At 35.9% G+C, this 22720-nt stretch overlaps 1 protein-coding gene across 1 annotated transcript in view; it reads right to left on the minus strand.

The window, feature by feature from the left end:
* UNC13C (unc-13 homolog C) overlaps positions 1–22720 on the minus strand; it is a 183298-nt gene that overhangs the window by 29349 nt on the left and 131229 nt on the right. The window contains 6 exon segments of the mRNA XM_009276596.2: positions 2000–2088; positions 10168–10245; positions 14771–14848; positions 15848–15991; positions 16446–16542; positions 17512–17638. Coding sequence (XP_009274871.1) covers positions 2000–2088; positions 10168–10245; positions 14771–14848; positions 15848–15991; positions 16446–16542; positions 17512–17638 — 613 coding nt within the window.

The following is a 22720-nucleotide window of genomic DNA, read 5'->3' on the forward strand; positions in this document are numbered from 1 at the left end:
TGCTTTTCATGCCCTTGTAGGGGTGCCAAGTAATTATTTTCTGAAAGCAATAGATGTATCAGAACCTGTACTTTAGGGAATGGTTAACTATCAGCTAGCAACTTCTCAAGATGTTGTTTATGGTGTGAAAGAACAACAGGAACAGGTAACTATAAATTATTTTTCTCTTGATGGTTAATATGAACCAAGCTTTAATATTCTTCTTGAGGACAAACAGAAAACAAAATAGAAAATGATTTTGCCCTGTTTGGCTCAATTTGACTTTTTCCCAGGTTTCACACAGAGTCAGTGCCATCAGAAGCTTTGCTTACTTCTTTACTAGACAGAGCTAAAACATTTGGACTGTTTAAAATATTCTTTCGCAAAATAAACCACTAAGAAGTAGTTAGACTTTTCCTCCTGGAAGGAATCTTTTCCACTTCAAGGTCAGTGTGAACAAATTCTTGCTGCTCAAGTTGTATCTGTTCAGCTTTTCTGAAAACTGTTCTGTTTCCTAACTGATCTGCTTGAGCAACGTGTCTGACAGTCTTGTAGCGTCATTGATGTGATACAGTCTTCGGTCAATATATTTAAACAATCCAGAACAACAGTTGATCAGAGTCAACAGTTCAGAGGCAGAATAAGGCTCTGCACACATGGTAATTTGGTTTATGAATTAATTTATGATTAATTGAATTGGTTCAGGATTAGTTTATGAACAGAAATGCAAAACAGAGGCCACAAATATACCAGGCCTATTAATGTGAAAAGATAAATGGCAAAGATTAACTTGAGGGAAGTGAAAGAGAACTTACTATGAGAGAAAAGAAAGATTATAATTAGGCAGTAAGCTGTTCCAGCTACATGGCTAATCACAGAAAGACAACGCAAATCTCCATGTGAAAACACTGGAAAAATTGGAAACTTTTCCAAGTACACTTGGATGTGTACTTACCTACACACTTCAAAGCCCTAGATAAAATCAACATGAAGCTGCTATTGAAGCTGCTTATGTAAATCCTTGGGACCAGTCTCTCCAATAAAAGCCAAAATAATGCATTAGCTTTTCTTGACATTAGCCATCTTTCTAACATTGTTAACTTCACAACCCCCCAGCAATAAACTGACCCATAAGGAATGTTCTAGCTCTCTGGAGCATACCCTAGATTGAGCTATTCCTGCATTTTCTTTTGCAGAAACATAGTTGGCTTATTCAGAAAGAAGCCCTGGGAAGAAAGAATATTCATGCACTGTCAATGATCAGAGAACCAGGGCCTGGGAGCAAAAATAAAGCAAGACAATATGACAAACAAATCACACTCAGAAAAAGTGAACACTGTCCACCCAGACGGTTCATTGACGGATTAAATAAGCAACTACAGACTTCACTTAATGAATACCACTACAGCACTAATCCCTCTTTCTTAGATTCCTTTCTAATTTGATGCAAAAATAACGTGCAGCACAGGCACTGCTGGCACAGCACCATATGCATTCAAGACTGCAGTGTGCACTCTGATTAATGAGAGATTTTGAGAATAAGGCTCAGTAGACAATTTTTGCAGAGCCACAGGCAAGCAAATGACCCAAGGCAGCCATTCACAGCGACCGTTTGAAGCAGGCTAAACATAGGCAGACATCCCTGGTTGAAGCAGGCCACTTGGAAAAAGCTGTCAGTCTCGGGAATTATCATAAACATGGTCAGAGAAAAAAGTCTAACGCAGCATCAGGCAAGAACAAACCAGCAATTTTTGTTTTTCAAAAGACAGAACAAAAGCCATCAGCCTCACCTCTGTAGCACGTTCATGCCCACAGACCATCTTCAGTTTTCTTTACGGTGAGGTTACTGCTATATGTTTCAGAGTCTAAACACATACACACACACAAACGAACACCACTTCATCAGGGCAGAAGCATGCTGTACCTCAGGACATCCAAACAACCACCCAGGATTAATCAGCGAGGCAGATTTTTGAACAGGAATATTTCTCTAAGGTTTGTGGTAAAACGGGTTTGTTACCTTGCAGCATACGTTATGCTGAGTTCATCCAATACATTGCTAAGTTTCACCTGAAGTTCTTTTAGAACAACACTAGCTTCAGGATCCAACTGTGAAGAGATAAGTAATGTTATGTTTTACTTATACACTATGTTTTTGGGTTTTCCAATACAATTAATGAATTAGGAATTATATGTAATGGTACACTGCACTATGGAAAACCAAATGTGGAAACACCTGTCACAACACAGGATTGCTTTAGTAGGCCCAAAAATCCAATTACCATTTAAAGGAAAATATTTGATCGTAATAATGAAGATTTATATTGTTAGAAATCAAAACTGTGCCATTAAACAATGGTTTTCTATGGGATGGTGCAAATTGTGTTGGCAGTCACAAGAACAGAATTACCATTATCAGGCAAATGGTATTCACAAGGCATACCAAGAGAAGGATGCATGAGAATGTAGTGTTTGTGTTAAAAATACTGCAGTTGTTTGCATCTTTTAATTTTTTTTTGTGCATTTCACCATCGGTACTTTTTTTGTGATTTGCATGGAAGATGTTTCCATATTCCCACTAATGCAGCATAAAAGTAGAACAGCCAGCACTGGAAAAGATGGCTTGAAGACTATCTATGCTGCTTCTACTGATATAGTATGAGGAGAAGGAATCTATTCAATTTCAGTACTTCTGTTTCTAAAAGCCATTAAGACATACATAATTCAAGCACAGTGCTAGACATTCTGATGCACAGGGAGAACACCTCCTGTACCTCTGATACAGGTTTGCTAAGCACAGGAAGAAAAAGAATGCAGGGGAGAAACATAGTTTTACATTTACAGAGATGGGGATCCATGCATAGGTATTTAATCAAAAAGGTACTCTGTTGATATTGATCAGCAACTTGTTTATTTGCTATGCATTCTTTTTCAAATAAAAAAAAAAATTGACTTTTTGTCTCCTTGAGATTTTAGCATTTAGGAAAAATAGTTACAGTCCATTGTGGGATATGATTGATGATCATCAGGATCAACAGCTGAATGTGAATTAACAGCTGATGTTCCAGGTCTTTCAGCTATCTACATCACAACATTAGGGAATGATTTTCAATGATAATCCGCAAATTCTGGGCTCTGTTCTGCAGCAAGGTCAGATACAGATCTTCTGACAATTTCAAAGGAAATTGCGCATTTAGAATACATAATCAGGTCTGTCTTTATTTGCATTTTCATATCTTTCAACTGCATGAGTAGTGTTTAGTGCTTATTCTTCATCCGATGCTTCAGAGTACTATGGTGCAGTAGGTCAGCTCTTTTAATCACACTTTAGAGACAAGGGGAAGCTGTGTCACAGCACATTGAATAACTTACATGAGACTACACAGAAATTCTAAGGCAAAGTAAAGAAAAAACAAACTCTGGAACACCCTCAAAGATCTACTGTGTTCTAATCTTAGACCATCCTTTCTCTCCTTCAAAGTTATGTGTGGTTTAAAAGCATAGAAAATCCAAGATTTTCATTACAGTTTTTGACAAAAGTCTGAAATAGGTGACAAGGGGAATTGCCATACATCCCTTAGAAGATATTCACTGATGTGTAGCACTTTTCTAATCTGAGCAGCTCATATTTTAACACTGTGACTACTTACTGATTTAGTTTTTAATTACTTTGCATTTGGAGAAGTTTTGTTGCTTCTCCACTTCATGTCTTAGTAGTTTCCCTGGCAGATGCACTCTGACAGTTCATACACTTAAAGTGATTGTTTTCCTTCATATGAAAAGCAGGGATAAAAAAGCTAATTTTACTGAAATGTCTATATTAGTTAACAAAGATAGAGTTTACTAAGAAAGGCAAAGATTTTTCCAGGAAATGCATTTCACTAGGGAATTACACTGCCTCCTTTGGCGGGATACATACAGAACACAAATTTAAGATCACTAGAATATTAACATTTAACAAATACTGAACACACAGGTATTCACACTGAACATGATACACATCAGAGAAAGCACAAAAATACCAGGCAGGCAGAAGACTCAAAATTTCTTACCAGGTCATGCACAATCTAGAGAATCATCTTGTTACTGGGACTACTAAGGCCAATGTAGTTACTTTCTATCAGAGGTTGTTGTGATAACCAGAAAACACAATATATTTTCTAAATTCACCTGGAATTGGACTTAGTTTGGCCAAAATTGGACTAAATACTAATATCAGACTGCGGACATAACACACATTATAGAAAGGTGCATGCAAGTGCTAGACATTTTAGAGGGCTTTGTGCTCACAAATTGCATGAACAAGTTTGTGTGTGCACAGCTGGAGGCATCTGGCAGGACATCCAGCCTTGTGTATACACATGCTCAGGCTTATTAATGCAGTGTCATAGGGAGGAGTGGAATATAAAGAGGTATGCGGGCTGACCATCCAGGTGCTAGGCACCTGGTGATGTGATGACTAAGAATATGTTAGCAAGATTTTTAAATGCTACTGTTATTTTTGTTTAGCTACTGGAAAATACGGCAATTTGAGTGTCCCACCAGGACTAAAATGTGCACTTTTCATTTATTTTACCATGCGCCCTCTATGTGCTAGTGAGTTCCCAGGGCAAATCAGAGGATCCTCAGGCATCAGCCCTTGACTGGCATCATCCAAATATACCACAGCCATGACTCACTTTTTTTTCTGATATGGTACAGCTAAGATGGGAACTATTATGATGGTTCTATACTATGAAATTCTGGGGGGACTTCACCACTGGTAAAGATGGTTCTAGGGTGGCCTTGTGCAGTGGAGATAAGGTAAGTCAGCTTTTGGTACCTCTGCGCATCACACACACTAACTAGTATAGATTATCTTCTGTATATCTTATCTTTTATGTGTAAATTAATCCACTAATTTTTTAATATGAAAAATATGTTCAGCTATGATGCTTTACTTAAAAAATAGAATATTTGAAAAAAAAAATTCTGTAGAAGTAGGAAGTGTTACTGTCTCCCTCTTAAATATTCTAAAAGGCTGTAGTTCACAACATGACTACACTAAATTTTAAAAACATCACAGTTTTGCAACAAGCTCAAAAAGGAATTTTATTTGTGCTTTAGAAGGATCTATTATTTCAGCAATGGTTTGAACAACTCCTGCTAACACATTTTATACCAGGTTTGCTTATTCTTAGGAAAGTATTGTGTGGGAAATGCACTATAGCACTGTGCAAATGGTTTGGCTTAATGGACAAGCTGCACGACTTATGCAGGTTGACATCACAACACTCACTACTTGAGACAGTAACACATAGCTCTCAAAACTGCTGTGTAAAGGAGGCAAGTTTCCCAGTGAGGCAAATCAGTGATGAAGAGATTAATTCATTTATCTAAGGCTTTCCAGTGACCAAGAGAAATCCTCAGCTTTTGTGATTTGGCTGAGATTACTTACTAGCAAGGGAGTAACGATAAAACAACCATCTCTGCTTCATGAGCCAATCTGTTTTTGGATAGTGCAGAGTTATTATGGGAAGGGAGGTGTATAAGAACTCAGGTAAATGCAACCTGTAATTCTTCATACTATTTGCTACTAGTAGCAGTTTAAGTAAATAGATACAAACATGCTCAGCTGCAGAAATCTCAGCCACCCAGATGTGGTTAAATGATGAATTACAGGGTTAACCCAGCCCTAATGTTACCCTACTGTGCAATCAGCCAGAAGGAAAGGATGGAAGAGAGGCAAAAGGCAATGCTGATCAGCATCTGAGAAGAGGTTGTATAGCCATACACAGATATGAAAATGAAGTATCTACAGTATTGGGGACTTTTTCGCCTCAAGTCTTACCTGCTCCATAGAGTTTGATGCAGAAGGAAAAAAAACCCATGCCTGAATTTTTCAGGAAAATAAAAGAAAAAAAGCCCTAACTGAGCAGATTATTGTTGGGAGAAAAAAAGATGAGTGTCATTAATGTGCCATATCTAATTTAAGAATTGAAAGAGAGAAAAGACCATTTAATCCCTTAGCTTCTTGGGTTCTATTTACAGCTCACAGCATGTGTGGGCTAGTCTTAAAATACATTGGTAGGTTGCTCAGGTGTCAAAATCTGGATTTTTTTAAAGAGCAAACTTACTTCAGTAGTGGAAATGTTATTAACCTGTTAACGTGCAAATCACACTTTTCTACCAATTCTTAATTTGCTTGGCTTTCTTAGGTTCATAAATATTTCTGTTATTTTACCATCTTCTTAAATAATAGAGTTAATTTTTACCCACAACAGAACATACTCATAAATGTGTTGGCACACTTCATAAGATGGGTTAATTATGGATTATTAAATAGATAATTAGAAGTTTGACTTTTTCTGAATGCTAAACAAAAGCAGAGAATACTTTTGCTGAACAGCTGAAAAAATAAGAAATATTTGAACATCACTGTTTCCAAATGCTGCCTGTCTAAAACTGTGAAATTTTTTATACATACAAGCCTTGGAAAAGAGTTAAAGATCTGATGAATTTGGCTGCTTTCGACATAATGCGTTAGATTGAGCTATTCCATGCTGTAATTTAATGTGTGCTAGTACGGACATAATCTCGTTAACTGCAAATTTGGTAGTGTTTCTACAGAAAACTACAGAGATGCAAATTACTTTTGCATGAGTTAAAGGGAACCTCTTTAATTGGAATTCCATTTATCTGCAATTTCACAGATCTAACTGCTTATAGTTTCCTAATGGGGCCACCTGATTACTTCCTTTCAGAAAATAGTTTTGCATATTGTATGTGCATCTAGGGAGGATAGAGGTATTTATCAGATCCATCCCTTTAGTGGTTCTTTTTGTCTCTGATAGACATCATCCCTCCTCCACCTCCCCACCCGACTACCTAGGTACAGTGAATCCCATTTTGAGGTGTTTGGCTGCCACTGCTCTAAACACTTATGCCTCTGACTTAATAGATTTAAAGATGGACACTTCAGAGCTATTCTGCTTAAGTCTGGGCCTCTGTCATCCCACCAAAGTCTTTAGGACCACACATAGATTCCTATAGGAATTCCTAAGCATTACATGTAAAGTTGGAACTGAACTTACTGCAGTGGAAATATGCTTTAGCTACAGTCAGTATAATACTGTTGTATGTAAACAACCTGCTTTTGCTTTCCACCTTTTTTTTTTTTCCCCACCTAATTGCTGTAACTCATTTCTGCCATGTTCTGCTATCTGGTGAAAAGCAACACAAGCATTAACTTTTTTTTCTTTCCCTTTTATCAGCTTCCAACTTGTCAGACACGAAAAAATGATTTAGTGCAAATGTATGCACTCCTTTTGGACAAAACAAACAGGAGCTAAACCAAAATTCTACATTATGACAATCTGTTCCCATGATTTTGGACTTGATTTTTAAAAAAGACAAGACAGTTGGTTCGATCCCACTTTACTATGGCAGACTGATCTCATTTACATAGTTTTTTTAAGTACCCTTCCTGCTTGGCTACAGCAGAAGAGGAGAGTTAATACAGAAACTCATGTTGTTCAGACTATTTTATGTTAATGGCAGGAGAGCTGAGAGCCCCGCTTTTTCTCTATTTATAGAGCTCCCTGCGCTGCAACATGCAATAGGCCCACTCCGAACATAGGGACTGCTGCTTGATTGTGGTATTTTGACTGCATAATTTGAAAGATATACTGCTCACAATGTGACACTGAGGAGATTAACAGCATTTAATTTTTCTTAGAATTAGTTTTGCTTCAACTGAAATGGGTCTCATTATTCTGCTGAAAACCATCTGACTTTTTATACCCTCCACAAGCAAAATATTAAACTATTTTCTCCCTGAAAGGAAACTGCTTACAGACTTTATTGCTGGCTTTGTTTCTTATACGTAACAGTTCAATAAGGCAAATTGGCCATTAGCATTTATACTCTTGGAATAGGCAGGGGAATAAGTATTCCAGTTTGAGGACAAACTTTTTAGGGGCACTTTGATACGGGTGACAAAAAAAATGGAACGTGAATGTATTTTTCTTCAAGAAATTCCCCTACTGAGAAACAAACAAGACTTTGAATGTATTTTTTAGATCTTTTTTCTTAGACCATGAATCAGAGATGCACTTAAGGTACCTAACAAAGGGATTTTAGAAAAATACCTCTGAATTCTCTCCAAGAGCTGCATGTTGCACCACATTTGTAGGAAATATTGCTTTGTTAGTGTAACACCCTTAATAATTCATCCTCATTAACACCAGAAGGGAAAGCAAAAAGGATGAGAAGTGATGAGAGATTTTGAAAGAAAACTGCTATGAAAAATCTTAATTTTTTTTTTTTTTTAAATTATATAAGCTATTGGGAGGAAAAGGAAAACTAATATTTTCCTGAGGAAAATGGAACATTTTGGAGATTCAAGAAAATATTCTGATTTGAAAATAATTTGATAGATACAGACATAAAGGGAAAGCAAAAAGGATGAGAAGTGATGAGAGATTTTGAAAGAAAACTGCTATGAAAAATCTTAATTTTTTTTTTTTTTTAAATTATATAAGCTATTGGGAGGAAAAGGAAAACTAATATTTTCCTGAGGAAAATGGAACATTTTGGAGATTCAAGAAAATATTCTGATTTGAAAATAATTTGATAGATACAGACATAAAGTGCTATTCAGCTTTCCTCTGCCCTTGTCTTCATCAGGATTTATGGACACTTAGCTGTTTTTATGATTCATGACATTCAACATGTAGGATTGGATCCAAGACCTTAATACAAAAGTACTTTGCACAGAACATAAGAGAATGGAAGACAAGATTATTTGTAATATTCAGAGAGTTAAAGGGGATTAATAGTAACCACAAAAATCATAGCCACGTCTGGATGATAAATATATATTTTTAAAGTTTGATATGAAATTTTCAGTGATGACAAGGCTGCAGAAGTTTATTTCACGTTCTCTGGAGCAGGCAGTATTTTTGCCATGGCGGCTTCAAGAAGCTATTACTAGCTCAACAAAACCTCCTCACCTTGGAGTTAATCTGTAGGTTCATTTGGAAGGTGTTATTCATTGCATGTCACGGGACTATCTTACCTCTGCAGCGTCCCACTGTGGATGTGGAAATATGAAATAATGGATTTTCCAATTCTCTCTATAGTGTGGTCACATTAGATCAAAGTTTTGTGAAACTATCAAACTACAGTCTCAACAAGAAAAAGCTGATGTATGTGTAACTTCTTTTTTAAAGCCAGCTACTGATAATAAGGATGGTATATTCATGATCTAAACATTGCTTTTTAACAAGAAGACAGGATTCTATAGCTTGAAAAGATGTTAATTTCTTCATTAGTTTTCAAAATAGTCAAAGACTACAATCAACAAAGTATTGAAGCACATGCTTATGTCCTTTTACTGTTGACAGGACTTCAGGCACTTTTAAGTCTTCTGAAATATAAAAGAAGATAAAGCTAAGCATGTTCTGAACTGTTGAGTAGCAGCTTTTGGTGAAATGGTGCCAAATCTTGAAAACAAGCAGGCCCTCAGATACTGAAAAATGCACGTAAAAAATGTTTTATAGATTTTTTAGAAATTCTGAAAGACTGTCTAGTAAAACTTTTCAATTTAGAGTGTTGACTAGATGCCCAAGCATAGCTCTTTTTGATTTTAGATTATAGGGAATTACACAAATGCATCAATGGAAATTAGTAGGAAATGTGACTGTTCTTAGCTTTAGAAAATATGGTCAGGAATAATAAAAGATGCTTACTATCACAAACCTCATAAGAGAATCTCTCTCCTTCTTTCTTCTGCTCAGTGGATTGCAAGTCAAAGGCATTAGACAAAGACATGACACATTACAGACAAAGCACAAAGCACATGTTCTACAAAATTTTCAGATACAGGCAAAACGTACCAATACATAAAAAAGCAAAGTATAGTCCATTACAAACATTAAAATAAAGCTGGCACTACAGATTACAACACAAAACACCCAGTGCTGGTTGAACTTTACAGATCATTAGCATGTTTCTGTGAAATAGTGTTAGGTCTTTCTAGAATTGTCAGGACATTAAATAGTTCTTGTAGGCTTTTTTTTTTTTTTTTTTTTTTAGAACATTTTGATTTTCTTTGCAAGCAGAAGTGAAGGCTGTGACTAGGTTGAAAACATGATGCTAATGATCTCTAAGGAACTCTGAATGAACCAGGAAAGAAATATGACTCACCTCCTTTCCTCCCATGGACTCAAACATTTTCTCAAGCTGGACTCTTAATTGTTGAATGTTGTTCATCAAGATACAGGGCTACAAAGAGAGCATCAAATGTGAGAATGTGCATGTTATGTTCCTTTTATGTATGAATATGTGTATTCGCAGCCTCTGGGCTGAAGACCAGTTCTTCAGCAGCCCTACATTCACGCAACTGTGTTTTTCAGAGGAGGATCTCAGGTTCCCGACCACTGCTGCCTCCCCTTCCTTCTTTAATTCACACTCCTCTTTGCCCAGTCAGCAAACCCACTCAGCCAGTGACCGCCCATTATGCCCTTAAGACAGTCTTGCCCCACAGGAAACTGAACACCTTCTCCCAACCAGCTGGGCAGTTTTCAGATCCCAGTACTTCACGTCCTGAACCTTATAGCCCATGTAGTCGCTGGTCATACTAAATAAAATTACATCTGGTGGATTAATGCAAGTAGTACATTATCGTCTCTTTGAGAGTAGACACAATAATGATCAAAGTACTTTGGGAGTGAAAATAGACTGGGGGAAAGGGAATGCCAGATTGCTTTCTAGACCCAGTCTTTTCAGAAAACTGCGACAGCACTGTAACCCAGATAATGGCTGATGCTTAAGTATTTGAATAAATCAACAGACAGTTCTGTTGATAACAGAATAATATTTCAGAAATGTACATTTTGCATTGCTTGAAAAGTTGGAGAATGAATTAGGAAATATAATTTTGTAAACATATTATTTTAGTCTAAAAATATTGCTGTTTAAGCTCATTGTTTTAAGGCAGAACACAGAGCCACAGTATAAAAGACAGTGATTGCTGGATAAATATAAGGTAAAAAGTAAAACATGGATAAAATTAAGCAGCTAATTACAAAATTATGGAAGAAAGGATCTATTACTAGAATTTTGTGTACTCTGATGACATTATATGCCAGTTTGGTATGGTGCAGGGGAAGCAATAAGACCGTACTTGCTAAAAGAGTTCTGGTTGGCCAAGGTCAGTGTGTTCTAGGGCAAGACTGGATTAATTTACACACTGAAGTAACGCATTTCAATAAAACACATATACTTTTTTCAGACAACAAGAAGGTGATGGAATGATTATAGTGATTGATACTCATTTGTACCTTTCTAGTTAATAGCATGTTCCAATGTAGTGCTGAAACATGGTGGCATTAGATTTTGGTATTCAAAAGATCAATAACACAATTTAGCTTTAATTAGTTCTACATTACTCTCAAAGGAATTTGGTGTCAGAGTCCTTCTCAACCGAAGGAAAAAAAAGAAATTTGATCTAACTTCTTAATACTTACATTACTGCTTCCCAGTGAAGCATGCTATTTGGCCTCCTGCAAAAGACAGCTGGCTTTGTATAAAGGTTGAAATATCACCTCTCTTCCTGTCTCTTGAAAAATCCACAACTCCCACTTCTTCTATTTGTTTATCTACTTTCTATTAATTTATGATCATTAAGACTGTGTCCTCCTCTCCTATCTCCTCTCTTCTGACATATTCATTATTCTGGAAATTATCTGCAATATCACAAATCAATGATTATGATTTCTGATGGAGGAATAAGTAGCTGAATATAACGTCTTGGTTCTTTTGTTAAAAACAAGTGCAAATGCCTTTGGCAATATACTGAAGCTGTGAGATAAATACTTCATACTGAGGCAGTTTTCAAAGTTTCCTTTGAGGCTAGGTAAGGTTGCTCTTTCAGAGCCTAAGCAAACCTTGGCTCAATGGAAAAATTTCAATTGCTGTCAGTAAATAACAGAACCAGAGCTTAAAAACATTCTCATCTTATTATTTCATTATCACCTTGTTCTTCCAAATACTCTTTGCAGCAATTTACAGGAATCAGCCAGATGCAACAACACATAAAATTGAGTGGCAAGTACAATACATAAAACCAGGTTTGTTTGCAAACTCTGACAGGAGGTGGAAGATAAGAGGATGTTTTTACATTAGATGCATATCTTTATGAAAAGCACCTTTGGTATGCTTTTATTTGAACAGTTTATGTGCACATTTTATAGTATTTAATAAAAATAGTAGAGGTATTTACTTGAAAAATAATGCCAAAAATCTAACTTTAATCATAAAATGTATTTGTTTTAATCTCTTCTGTCAACTCTAATGCAGGAGATAGACTTTTAATATAATTGAGATCATCAAATCAAGTGGTCTTTTATTAAGCTAAAAGTATATATTTCAAAGATGTAGCTTCTGTTAAAAATAAGTTATGTCCCCCAAAGGCATTTGATGTAATACTTTATATCATAATGAGATAACTCCATCTAAAGCTTTAATAAAGATTGGCATACCAGGGCAACTTCAGAAATCAATCACTCCAACAATTAAAAAAATCCCATTGGACAGGCCAAAAGACTACAAAAACAGTTTGAATCAATGACTCAACGCTATGTATTAAAACTGATTTCTTCGAGTGAGCAGTAAGCTTTATTTAATATTAGCATTAAATTGAAAGAAATGGAAAAATATAGCTACAAAATTTATTTCTTTTTTACATTAAGTTTTGAGAATAGTTACGGCTCATATTGGGTCAAATACAGAGACATTATTTTAGATGAAGCTTGGTTTGGACTGATTAACATTAAAGTAGAAGACGTGTAATGCATTCACTCCTCCATACCGGGGAGAGAGAGTGTTGTGTTCTTTTCAGCTCTGTATTTGCCCTGGATGGGGGATAGGTAAGGAATACGTAGAAGGTGTATCTGTAAAGTTAAAAATACATGAAGATTTACATCCTGCTAGATTATGGGGAAAAAACCTGGCAATATGGTGTGCTGGTTTATCATATATCAACTGGTATCCGGTGACAGGACTCGTGGAAATGGTTCAAAGCTGCATCAGGGGAGGTTCAGGCTTGACATTAGGAAGCATTTCTTTACCGAGAGGGTGGTCAAACACTGGAACAGTCTTCCTGGGGAGGTGGTCGATGCCCCAAGCCTGTCAGTGTTTAAAAGGCATTTGGACAATGCCCTTAACAACATGCCTTAACTTTTGGTCAGCCCTGAATTGGTCTGGCAGTTGGACTAGGTGATGGTTGTAGGTCCCTTCCAACTGAAATGGTCTAGTCTAGTCTAGTCTACTCTATTTTATAACTGGCATGTTTCCTAGTGTTTCTACAGCTATAAGACTGATTCTTCTTACACAATGATTGCCAAACTTGGCCTGGTGCTTTTACTCTTTTCCGATACTGAAAAGATTTAGTACTGCCAGAAGAAAGCTGTATGGCTATCTACTAAAGTGAGTCTTTTCAACGTGTTTACTGCAAAGGGCTTCAAGGGTGAAAATATCTGAAGTGGGAAGTTAAATCTGAGACATGACACATCTATATAAATAAACGTCACTCCTCTGTAAAAACTTGTATATAAAACTTCTACTTAATAAAGTTTTGAGTTGGGTATTTTTATTTATTAACTCTAGTTTAGACAAAATTGCGTAAAAGGAATGGAATGGTATAAGTCTCTCCTAGCAAATATATCTGTGGCCTGAAAAATTAATCTTTAGTCTTTTGTAATGTTGCTTATAAGAAGAACCACCAATAACTGATATTTAGCTGCAATAGATGTCTTTCTGAATTCTATTATTGTGTATATGTTGGTGAGCTCTAGATTATGACACTGGCTCACACTACAGAGAGCACTGGCAAGAACGAGCGCGTCCTCAAGCCATGCACAGGGATGTGACAAATATAGCCGAGATCTGTGTATGAGCTATATAAGGGCTATATTTTTAAAGGTGAATAGTATGAGGATGGTGCTGCAGTTATTTATCTAATCGTAGACTGATACATCTGTACAACATACTACTAAATATAGCAGACATAGTGCTAAATGTTGCCTGCCTCGGGAGTACTAGCTTTGATTGAGTATCAATGATACTGAAAAGTCAGTTTACAAGAACAATTTTCCTTGGTCCTGTTAAGCTATTGGTAACGTCTTGATTTGCTTAACCACATCTTTAGTGTCCGTATCTCATTTATTTCTGAGTCCATGGCAATCTGGTCCTTCATTAGGGAGTCCCTTGTAAGCAGTGAGACAACAAAATAGCACATGATTTTCTTCTCACTGCTGCGTGGATAAAGCACAGAGAGTGAGTGGTAGTAGCAGAAAAGTCTGCACACACTCCCTGTACAGGGAACAATGATCCTATAAACTCTCTAATGAATAAATTGATAAAAAGATGCAAGCCAATGCAAAATGAAAACTCAAACAAAAATGTTTTCTTCTGTTTGGAAAAAAAGAGGAACATATATTCACCATATTTACCACTGTATAAGGCTGTTATCCAGGGAGTGTTTCTGGCCATCTTGTAAATTTTTTTCTACTTTAATACTTCAATTATTAACTAGGATTCTTAACTAATTCCTCCTATTCCAGCTTTTACACAGCAATGTAAGCAGCTATGAAAACATGCTGACCTTATTAAAAAAACAAAGCAAAACAAAAATCCTTTCCTCCGTATGCTTTTTCTCATACACAAAAGTGATTACATTTTCAAAAAGTACAGTAAGTCATTTAAAGGTAATTTCTGAGGCAGAAACAAAACACAGCTTTTTACTCACCACATTTTCTTTATCACAATATGAGCTGAAGTAATTTGAAATAATTACAGCATACTGAAGAAGCACTTTGTTGATAGTCTAGGAGAGGAGAAGAATCTTTTAAATGGTAAATTTCATCATGTAAAACAAAAATAATTAAAAAAACACAAAAAAGGAGGTTTATATAAATTACAGATTTTGCAGGTCCTTACACATTTAGTATATAGTGGTTTTTTTAGATATAATGTAAACAGTCCTGTAAGCACATTTTCAAATCCCCGCACAACAGATGGTGGGTTGTTCTTAATGGAATGTAATCTTCAATAGCAGAGATACTTTAATTTTAGTCATACTGTTTTTGAGAAGCATTGAGAGCTCTACTCCTTGCAATGTGCTACATACTTAATGGAACAATAGCAAGCTCAAAAAACCCTCTAGGGTGACAATGCATAGATTAAAAATATAATGGAAAAATAAAACCAAGGGAGCACTGTTCAAAGCCTGGAAATATGAGCTTATCTTAAAATAATAATGTAAATAGGAACTTTGTTTGCAAATGGAAAACTGTGGCAATTGAAGAACAGGAATAAATGTAAATGCAAACTTTTTTAAAGCCATCAGGACTATAATGGAAATCTAAAGCTTGTGAGGAAATGTTACAATCCAAATAGAAAGCTGGACTAACACAGCTGAGTTTATCAAACAGCAGATGAATAAGAACTACCACCTCAGGGCTTCAACCAGCAATACTTTATTGCCATACCTTGAATTTTTCCTTCCCTTGTAATTACATAACTGCATTTCACTGAATTGCTCCATTAATGGAATTGTAATCAGTGCTTAGCAAGAATAGTAATTGATTGTCTAACATATATAAATATGAAATCTCAGAGAGGATAGAACTTCTCAAACTGGTAAGTGATTTTGACAAAGTAGATGAAAAACAGTCTTAAGCCACAGACAGCGTGTCTTTCTAGGGATCCCAGTCAGAGATAGAAGAGATTGATTCCAAACAACATTGGAATTAGCTTTTAAGTACATGGCAACACAATGTCACTCTCTCTGAGGCTTAGTTGAGATGCATTCATTTTACTTTACCTTTGCAAACCTTCTCATTAAATGAGATAGTGCTTCTGGATTAGGACACTCCAGTTTCCTAATAATCTCAAAGCTTTGATTGAGCTGTGTGAAGACATCAACCACAGAACAAGAGAAGAGGGCATGATCTGATGTTTGCTGAAACTAGAGAGAAACATTCAAATGAGTTAACACTTGTTCAGAGATCAGAACTGTATTAACTGATTTTCTTACACTGGAAATTCTTCCTAGAGTCATAAAAAGTAATAAATAAGAAATAAATTTAAAAAAAAGTCTCACTGATAATACTGAGAAATGTGGCTTTTAACATTTCTATTACTTTCAAGCCTCTTAAAAATAAAAACAAAATTCTCTTTCATGACATCAATATCACATCAGAGTTTAGTGAAATCATAGACTGAAGTCTATGGGGAATTTAGGCAGATGGAATTAGAGCAGGAATTTGTCCATAGGGTTATCTTCCAAGAACCGTTACTGACGGTGTATCTTGTGAGGTCTAACAAGGATACTGTGGGACCAAATGTACTTCTGGTTTTGCAATACTAAATAACTGTCTTAATACGTTCTTTATTCTTTTCTTTAAAAACTAAAGGCTCACCCCATCTTTTTTGTCTCTTTCTAGTGCTCCATGAAGAAATTCCATTGAGACATCCTCATTTTCATCCAGCCACTGAATGACAAATGGTTCAAACCACCTGAAAATTAAAAACAATCTTGTAAAGTAAGTACATTTCATAAAGATCCTGAGAGGAGAGATGCCATGCCACGCAGCATCTTGTGTCTTCACATCTGTTCTAGTTGCTAAAAACTCTACCATCCTAGAAAAATTTTTGTCACCAAAGACACTGTGGTGACCAAAAGGTCTTTCAGGCTTCAGTTTCACAATACTCTGGTCGACCCCAGTGATGTAAAATTAGCAGTAGCCGTCAGAGAAATGTGTCCATGTTTTGCAGGGGATCATATTCTGCACTTTTTTTTAAATTTTAGAATGTGTCTTTTATCAATATTGTTTTTTTGTTAACATGTATTTTTCATTTGTATGTGAAATAACTTGGAGAAAACTTTGCTTTAATAAAACATCAGCTGTATTTTATTTTTCTTTAGTTTATTTAAAAAAATTTTAAAGCCATAACAGGCCCCAAACCATCTCGGCAAATCAGCAGACTTGCAGAAGATTAAGGATAGCTCATATGAAAGGTCAGGATTGAATGTGTCAATTGGAGGAGGAAAGGCGAAAATGAAAACAGCAGCTGAATATTAACCCAATGCAGTAAGAATAATTTCAGTAGTATGTCCCATTAGCACTGTATCTTTATCCAAATTTGGGTATGAAACAAATACAGGGGCCTATAGGTAATACGGCTGCTGTTCCCACATTTCATACCTTCCTCAGGCATTTTCTGACCAAAATATTTTGTCATCTATGAAGAGCTGCAGTTACAACAGTTGGATAAAGAGTCCTATGAAATAGCTAATAGCACTTTTAATACCTGGACTATTTCATTTGATAGAATGAAGAATTAAAGAGGAGGAAGTGCGAAAAGTAAAGAGGTGTCAGTGCTACGCACCTTGAGATCTTGCACAAACTTGAGCATAAATATTTGACCAAAATAAACCTTGCACCAAGCCCAAACTCATGGGAGACTTCCCTATACACTACTTACAGAGAGTATTCAGGCACTGCATCCTTGAAAGCAGAGAGTTCTCGCACATATTCATTATAAAACCATTTCACTTTGAAGTGCAAATTCATATAATCTGTGCTTTTGCATAACCGCTGCTTTTCATGTTCTGTAAAAGAATGAGTTGAAATAAAAAGCATTTAATAGCATTCTAACAGTAAATATCATTCTTGTGCCTCAATGCACTAGTAACATAATAATACAGTACTTGCATTTTAAAACACAATTGGTTTGATTTTTTTAGACGTAATAGCACACACAGTTTCAATCTTCAGGTTCGGAGTACCCTTAGGAAGAACAAAACAAAACAAAGACCGGACCAGAAGTCAGGCTTTTCGACTCTTCACTGCAGTGAGGAAAACCCACAAACTTGCTGACTTCCTGTTCTTTAGATGCTTCTTTGGTTGTTACAAAATGGTTAATTAGCTGTGTCAGGTGGCAAGGTAGAAAAGACAACTATAGCTGTGTAGTAGCCAAATGAAGTAACAACTATAAATGCCAGTCCTATATGAATCTGTGAAACCTGCATTAGTAAATGGCCTGCATTTGCCACATATAGTTAAGAAAAAGAAAGTGGAGACAACTCTGCAGCTCTACAGCCAACTAATTTATACATGGCACAAGTAGAAAAGCTGGTTTAATAAAGTGTTTTTGAAGTTTTTCAAACGGGCTTCTCCACCTTCTCAGTGTCCTGTTTTCAACATAATGGATATGCAGATGATCACGGATGGCAGGAGTCTTGGAACCACCTGTAACCACTTTCTGCATTTTTAAAGTCTAATTTAATTGGTTTGGAACAAATGTCCATCTTTATTCCAGGATTGTGATCCCTGTTTTAGCTTATCCACAATGCTCTGCAGTCTTTCCCATCCACCCCCTTCAGACCCTGGACAGCTCCATTCTTTCACTCCATTAGCTAACGGGCACCTTATCCTTGCTCAAATCTTTCATTTCCTTCTCCCACAGCAGGAAACCATGGATCCACAAACCTTGGGCAGAGTAATCCTTCCTTCACTTACTGCTCACAGCTTCCTAAAATCTCCACAGATCCCATCTGTTTGAGGTGTCATGTCACTTGCACATTCTTCCTTAAGCAAAAGACTAATCTCTTTTCCCAGCTCCCTTAAAAAGTGACCCAATACAGATGCTCGGCAGGAACGACGTTCTTGTGTAAATAGTATGTATTAAGAACTCACCTCTTTCAAATCTCCTTTTTGCTCCTTACTTCTACTTACATCATAACATAGTATTACACAAATTTTTCACATATATTTGGATGTGAACCTGATTTTATATAACAACAGGAGCATCCCATCCTCTCTCATACGCACACATGAATATACCACTCAGTCCTCTGTCAATGCAAGTGCACTGTGAAATACACATTCCGTGTTTTTCAGATCTGACCAGGTACATTAACAGGAAATTTTTACTTTTACTATTATGCCAAATCAGCACTCTAGTAATATCACCATACCAAACAAGAAATAAGTGTTTCAGAAGCATATTATTATGCAGTGAATTACTAAGTTTTTTGGGAATCAGCTTATGAAGAGCCCCTGTGGGCTCTTATTGCCTTTTTAGCACTGTATTAGCATTTTCATCTTCAGTGCCTTTTCATCACACTCCAGAAAAATCAGTAAATCAGTTTCTGTCTAAATATTGCATTTGTTCATGCCCAATTGCTACTTGAGAGTACTACAAATTCTCCCTAGCATAATATCATTGGTTACTAGCCTTAAACAGAACCACAGAGAGAAAGATGTATGCGTACTCTCATGGTTCTTACTTTCTACAGACCTGAGGAATCTTATTTTTTTATTCTGGTAGGAGTTTTTCCACAATCTATTATTGTAGACACCTAGATGACCAAACATTTGCTCAACAAAAGGTAGTTCTTACAAGTGATACCAGTCTTTGACTGAGAACAATTATCTTATTGCTATCAAATTCACTGCACATCTACTGCTTAGGTCATTATTAAGAAAAATCTGTCTTATATTGCATCCCAATACAGTGGCATTTCTGAAACAAATAGCATTTTTTCATTCAAGTGTTCCATGAATGGGTTATTAGATTATACAATGCAACTTAAGATAGCATCACAAACCAAGCAAATGCATATTTCAATTTTAGAAATGAGCTGCTGCCAACAATGGGCAAACTTGTGCAGGAGGGTACAACTTATACAATATCATTTATTTATATTTTCTCTTTTAAGTTAAGATCTAAATTAAGCATTTTTTCATTCAAGTGTTCCATGAATGGGTTATTAGATTATACAATGCAACTTAAGATAGCATCACAAACCAAGCAAATGCATATTTCAATTTTAGAAATGAGCTGCTGCCAACAATGGGCAAACTTGTGCAGGAGGGTACAACTTATACAATATCATTTATTTATATTTTCTCTTTTAAGTTAAGATCTAAATTACAACATATTAGAAATGAGCACAGAAGTCATTCATGAATAATTGAGTTTTTTTCTCCAGGCTATTATACCTTGGAAAGAATATTTCAAAAGAGTCTCCTAGGATATTTCTTGTAGCTACATATAAGTGAAAAATGCATCCTCAATTCCTAATATTAACCTATGAGAACATCAGAAAATACTTCACATGATCTACAAAGTCATTTCGTATCCATGCATATTACCTCTTCAGTTTATATAAAACAAAGAACAGAGAAAATAGGTGCCCATATGAGTCAGCCCATGACAATTTTAACTGGATGATATTAGATGGGTTTATCCACAGTAACAATGGATTTCGGTTAGAAAGCATAAGAACATCACTGTAGGCATTCTAAATTTAGATTAAGACCCATGGATTGCTTTCTTCATTTCTGAAAAACTTGCACAAGTTAATGTGAATGTGAAAACACAGGTTATATGTATGCAGTTGGGAGATGTATCTTTTTTTCCTGGAAGGAAAGCTGGCACCATGTTTTCCTATACAGATATATCCATTTTGGACTTTCCGCACAATACAGTAGCTGCACAATACAACTCTTTCTAAAAAAGTCCACTCTCGCTTTGCAAAATTATTATAATACTGAATCAGCCTTGAACTAAACCTGCCAATTGTATGCTGTGCAAATGTGCTCAGTAAAGATTATGATAGAAATACTAGACCTTTCTCATAATTGATTCTAGATAAATGGAATCTCCAGTATAGTAAACCTAATATTATTAATCTTTTTTTTGTGCTGCTACTTTTATGAAACGTTCCTTATAGAGCAGCATATTTTTATAAGCATCTATTAATCTACTGAGTTTCATAACAAGGACATTTGCAGTTCCCATTAGTGATAATGGCACATTATTCTATATTACTGTATCATGAATCAATGAAAAAAATACTGATAAGATTTCTGTAAACTGTGTGTATGGGGCACTTTCGCTGCTTTTATCTATCGCAGTTCCAGTAAGTGAATCTTTTTTACAGTATTGATTACACTGTGGGGTTTTTTTAATATCTCCTTAGGGGTAATGCTCTAATGTACATATGCTTTCCACAGGTTTGCAGTAATAGACATTGTAACTGCGACTACAATGAAAACTGTATAAAGAGTCGTTCCATCTCAGTTGTACAAATTACAATTACAGTAACACCTTTAAGAAGACTTCCACTAAGCAAAAGCACTGAGAAAAAATCCTAAATCTTCTCTTCAAGTGCTGTTTGTATAACCAAGAAAGAAGAGAGATTTTTTTAAAAGACTATTATGTGGAATGCATTAATATATGCAGATGTGTTTGGTGTGTGATGGAATCAGCCACTGACCTGGTGACACGGTATCTAGCAAATAATCTAATTGCTGACAACTGTTCTTTTACAGAAAAACGTATAAAGAGACATTTTAGGAAGGACTATAATCCAAGGTACTTTCCTCACAGGCCTGTGACCAAACAGCAATACTTTGGAATGATGTTTGATTTCTTGCTTATTTTCCCAGCAATTGCTAAAGAAAGCCGAGAAGTTTTTCTTAAGGCAGCAAACAAAAAGAAACTGCAATACAACTATTATGTTTTGGTCTGATGTTTGTAGCATTATAGTATTTTGTCAATAAAGTCATAATGATAACTTATTAAACAGAAACATCTACGTGACACTAAAGACGTAATGCCATTTAACAAACTGGAATAGAATCCCGTTCACTACAGAATCCTTTTTCCTTTTTAACCTTGAGGTAGTAACACCATGAGTATCCATGTAATTTTTGATAAGTAGTAGTTGCTAAAAAAGGAAAAAAGGGTAATCTAACAACCTTCATAAAATATGAACATTTTAAATATTCAGGTAATCAATTTGATTAATAAGGGAAATCTAATTTCCCCTTATTTGGGTACAAAAGCTGAGAGCAAATTTTTTTTTCTACAGTCGTTTCCTAGCCATTGTTTTTTGTAACAACATACAGTTAAACTGCTGAAGGATTCTAATGAGGTGGTTTTAAAGAATATTTCAAATTCTTATGAACAAAAACTGCAAGAAGGAAATTTGTCTGTAAAAATGAACAAATTGACTAGATACGCATAAATATATATGAATATCTAACAAAAAAAGCTTGTCCAGTTTCCAGGCGTTAAAGATAATGTTTCAGAGATTAATAACTACTACAAAGAATATTTACATGTAGCAAATTAATTATATCACAGTCAGTTGGTTTGACTGTTACACACATGCTATTGCACTACAGTTTGTTAAAATGGAAATGATTGAGACCAAGCATAAGGGAATTGTGTTTGGATTAACTGCAAAATTTCCCATCAAAACTCAGATGCTATTTTCAACCACTGTGACATAATTCCATACTATTTGCAATAATTACTTACCAATCATTCTAGAGACTACCAGCTGCGTATTTTGTCTATTTCTTTCAGAACTGCCATTTCAGATAACCTGCTATTTCCAAACTTTCAGTCGTATAATTGGGAATCATAGAATCGTTTAGGTTGAAAAAGGCCTTTAAGATCATCAAGTCCAACCGTTAGCCTAGCACTGCCAAGCCCACCACTAAACCATATCTCCTTAAGCACCACGTCTACAGGTCTTTTAAATACTTCCAGGGACGGTGACTCCACCACTTCCCTGGGCAGCCTGTTCCATTGCTTGACAAGCCTTTCGGTGAAGAAATTTTTCCTCACGTCCAATCTAAACCTCCTCTGGCACAACTTGAGGCCGTTTCCTCTC

This window comes from Aptenodytes forsteri, unplaced genomic scaffold (genome assembly GCF_000699145.1).
Source record: "Aptenodytes forsteri isolate BGI_AS27 unplaced genomic scaffold, ASM69914v1 Scaffold1, whole genome shotgun sequence".
NCBI lineage: Eukaryota > Metazoa > Chordata > Aves > Sphenisciformes > Spheniscidae > Aptenodytes > Aptenodytes forsteri.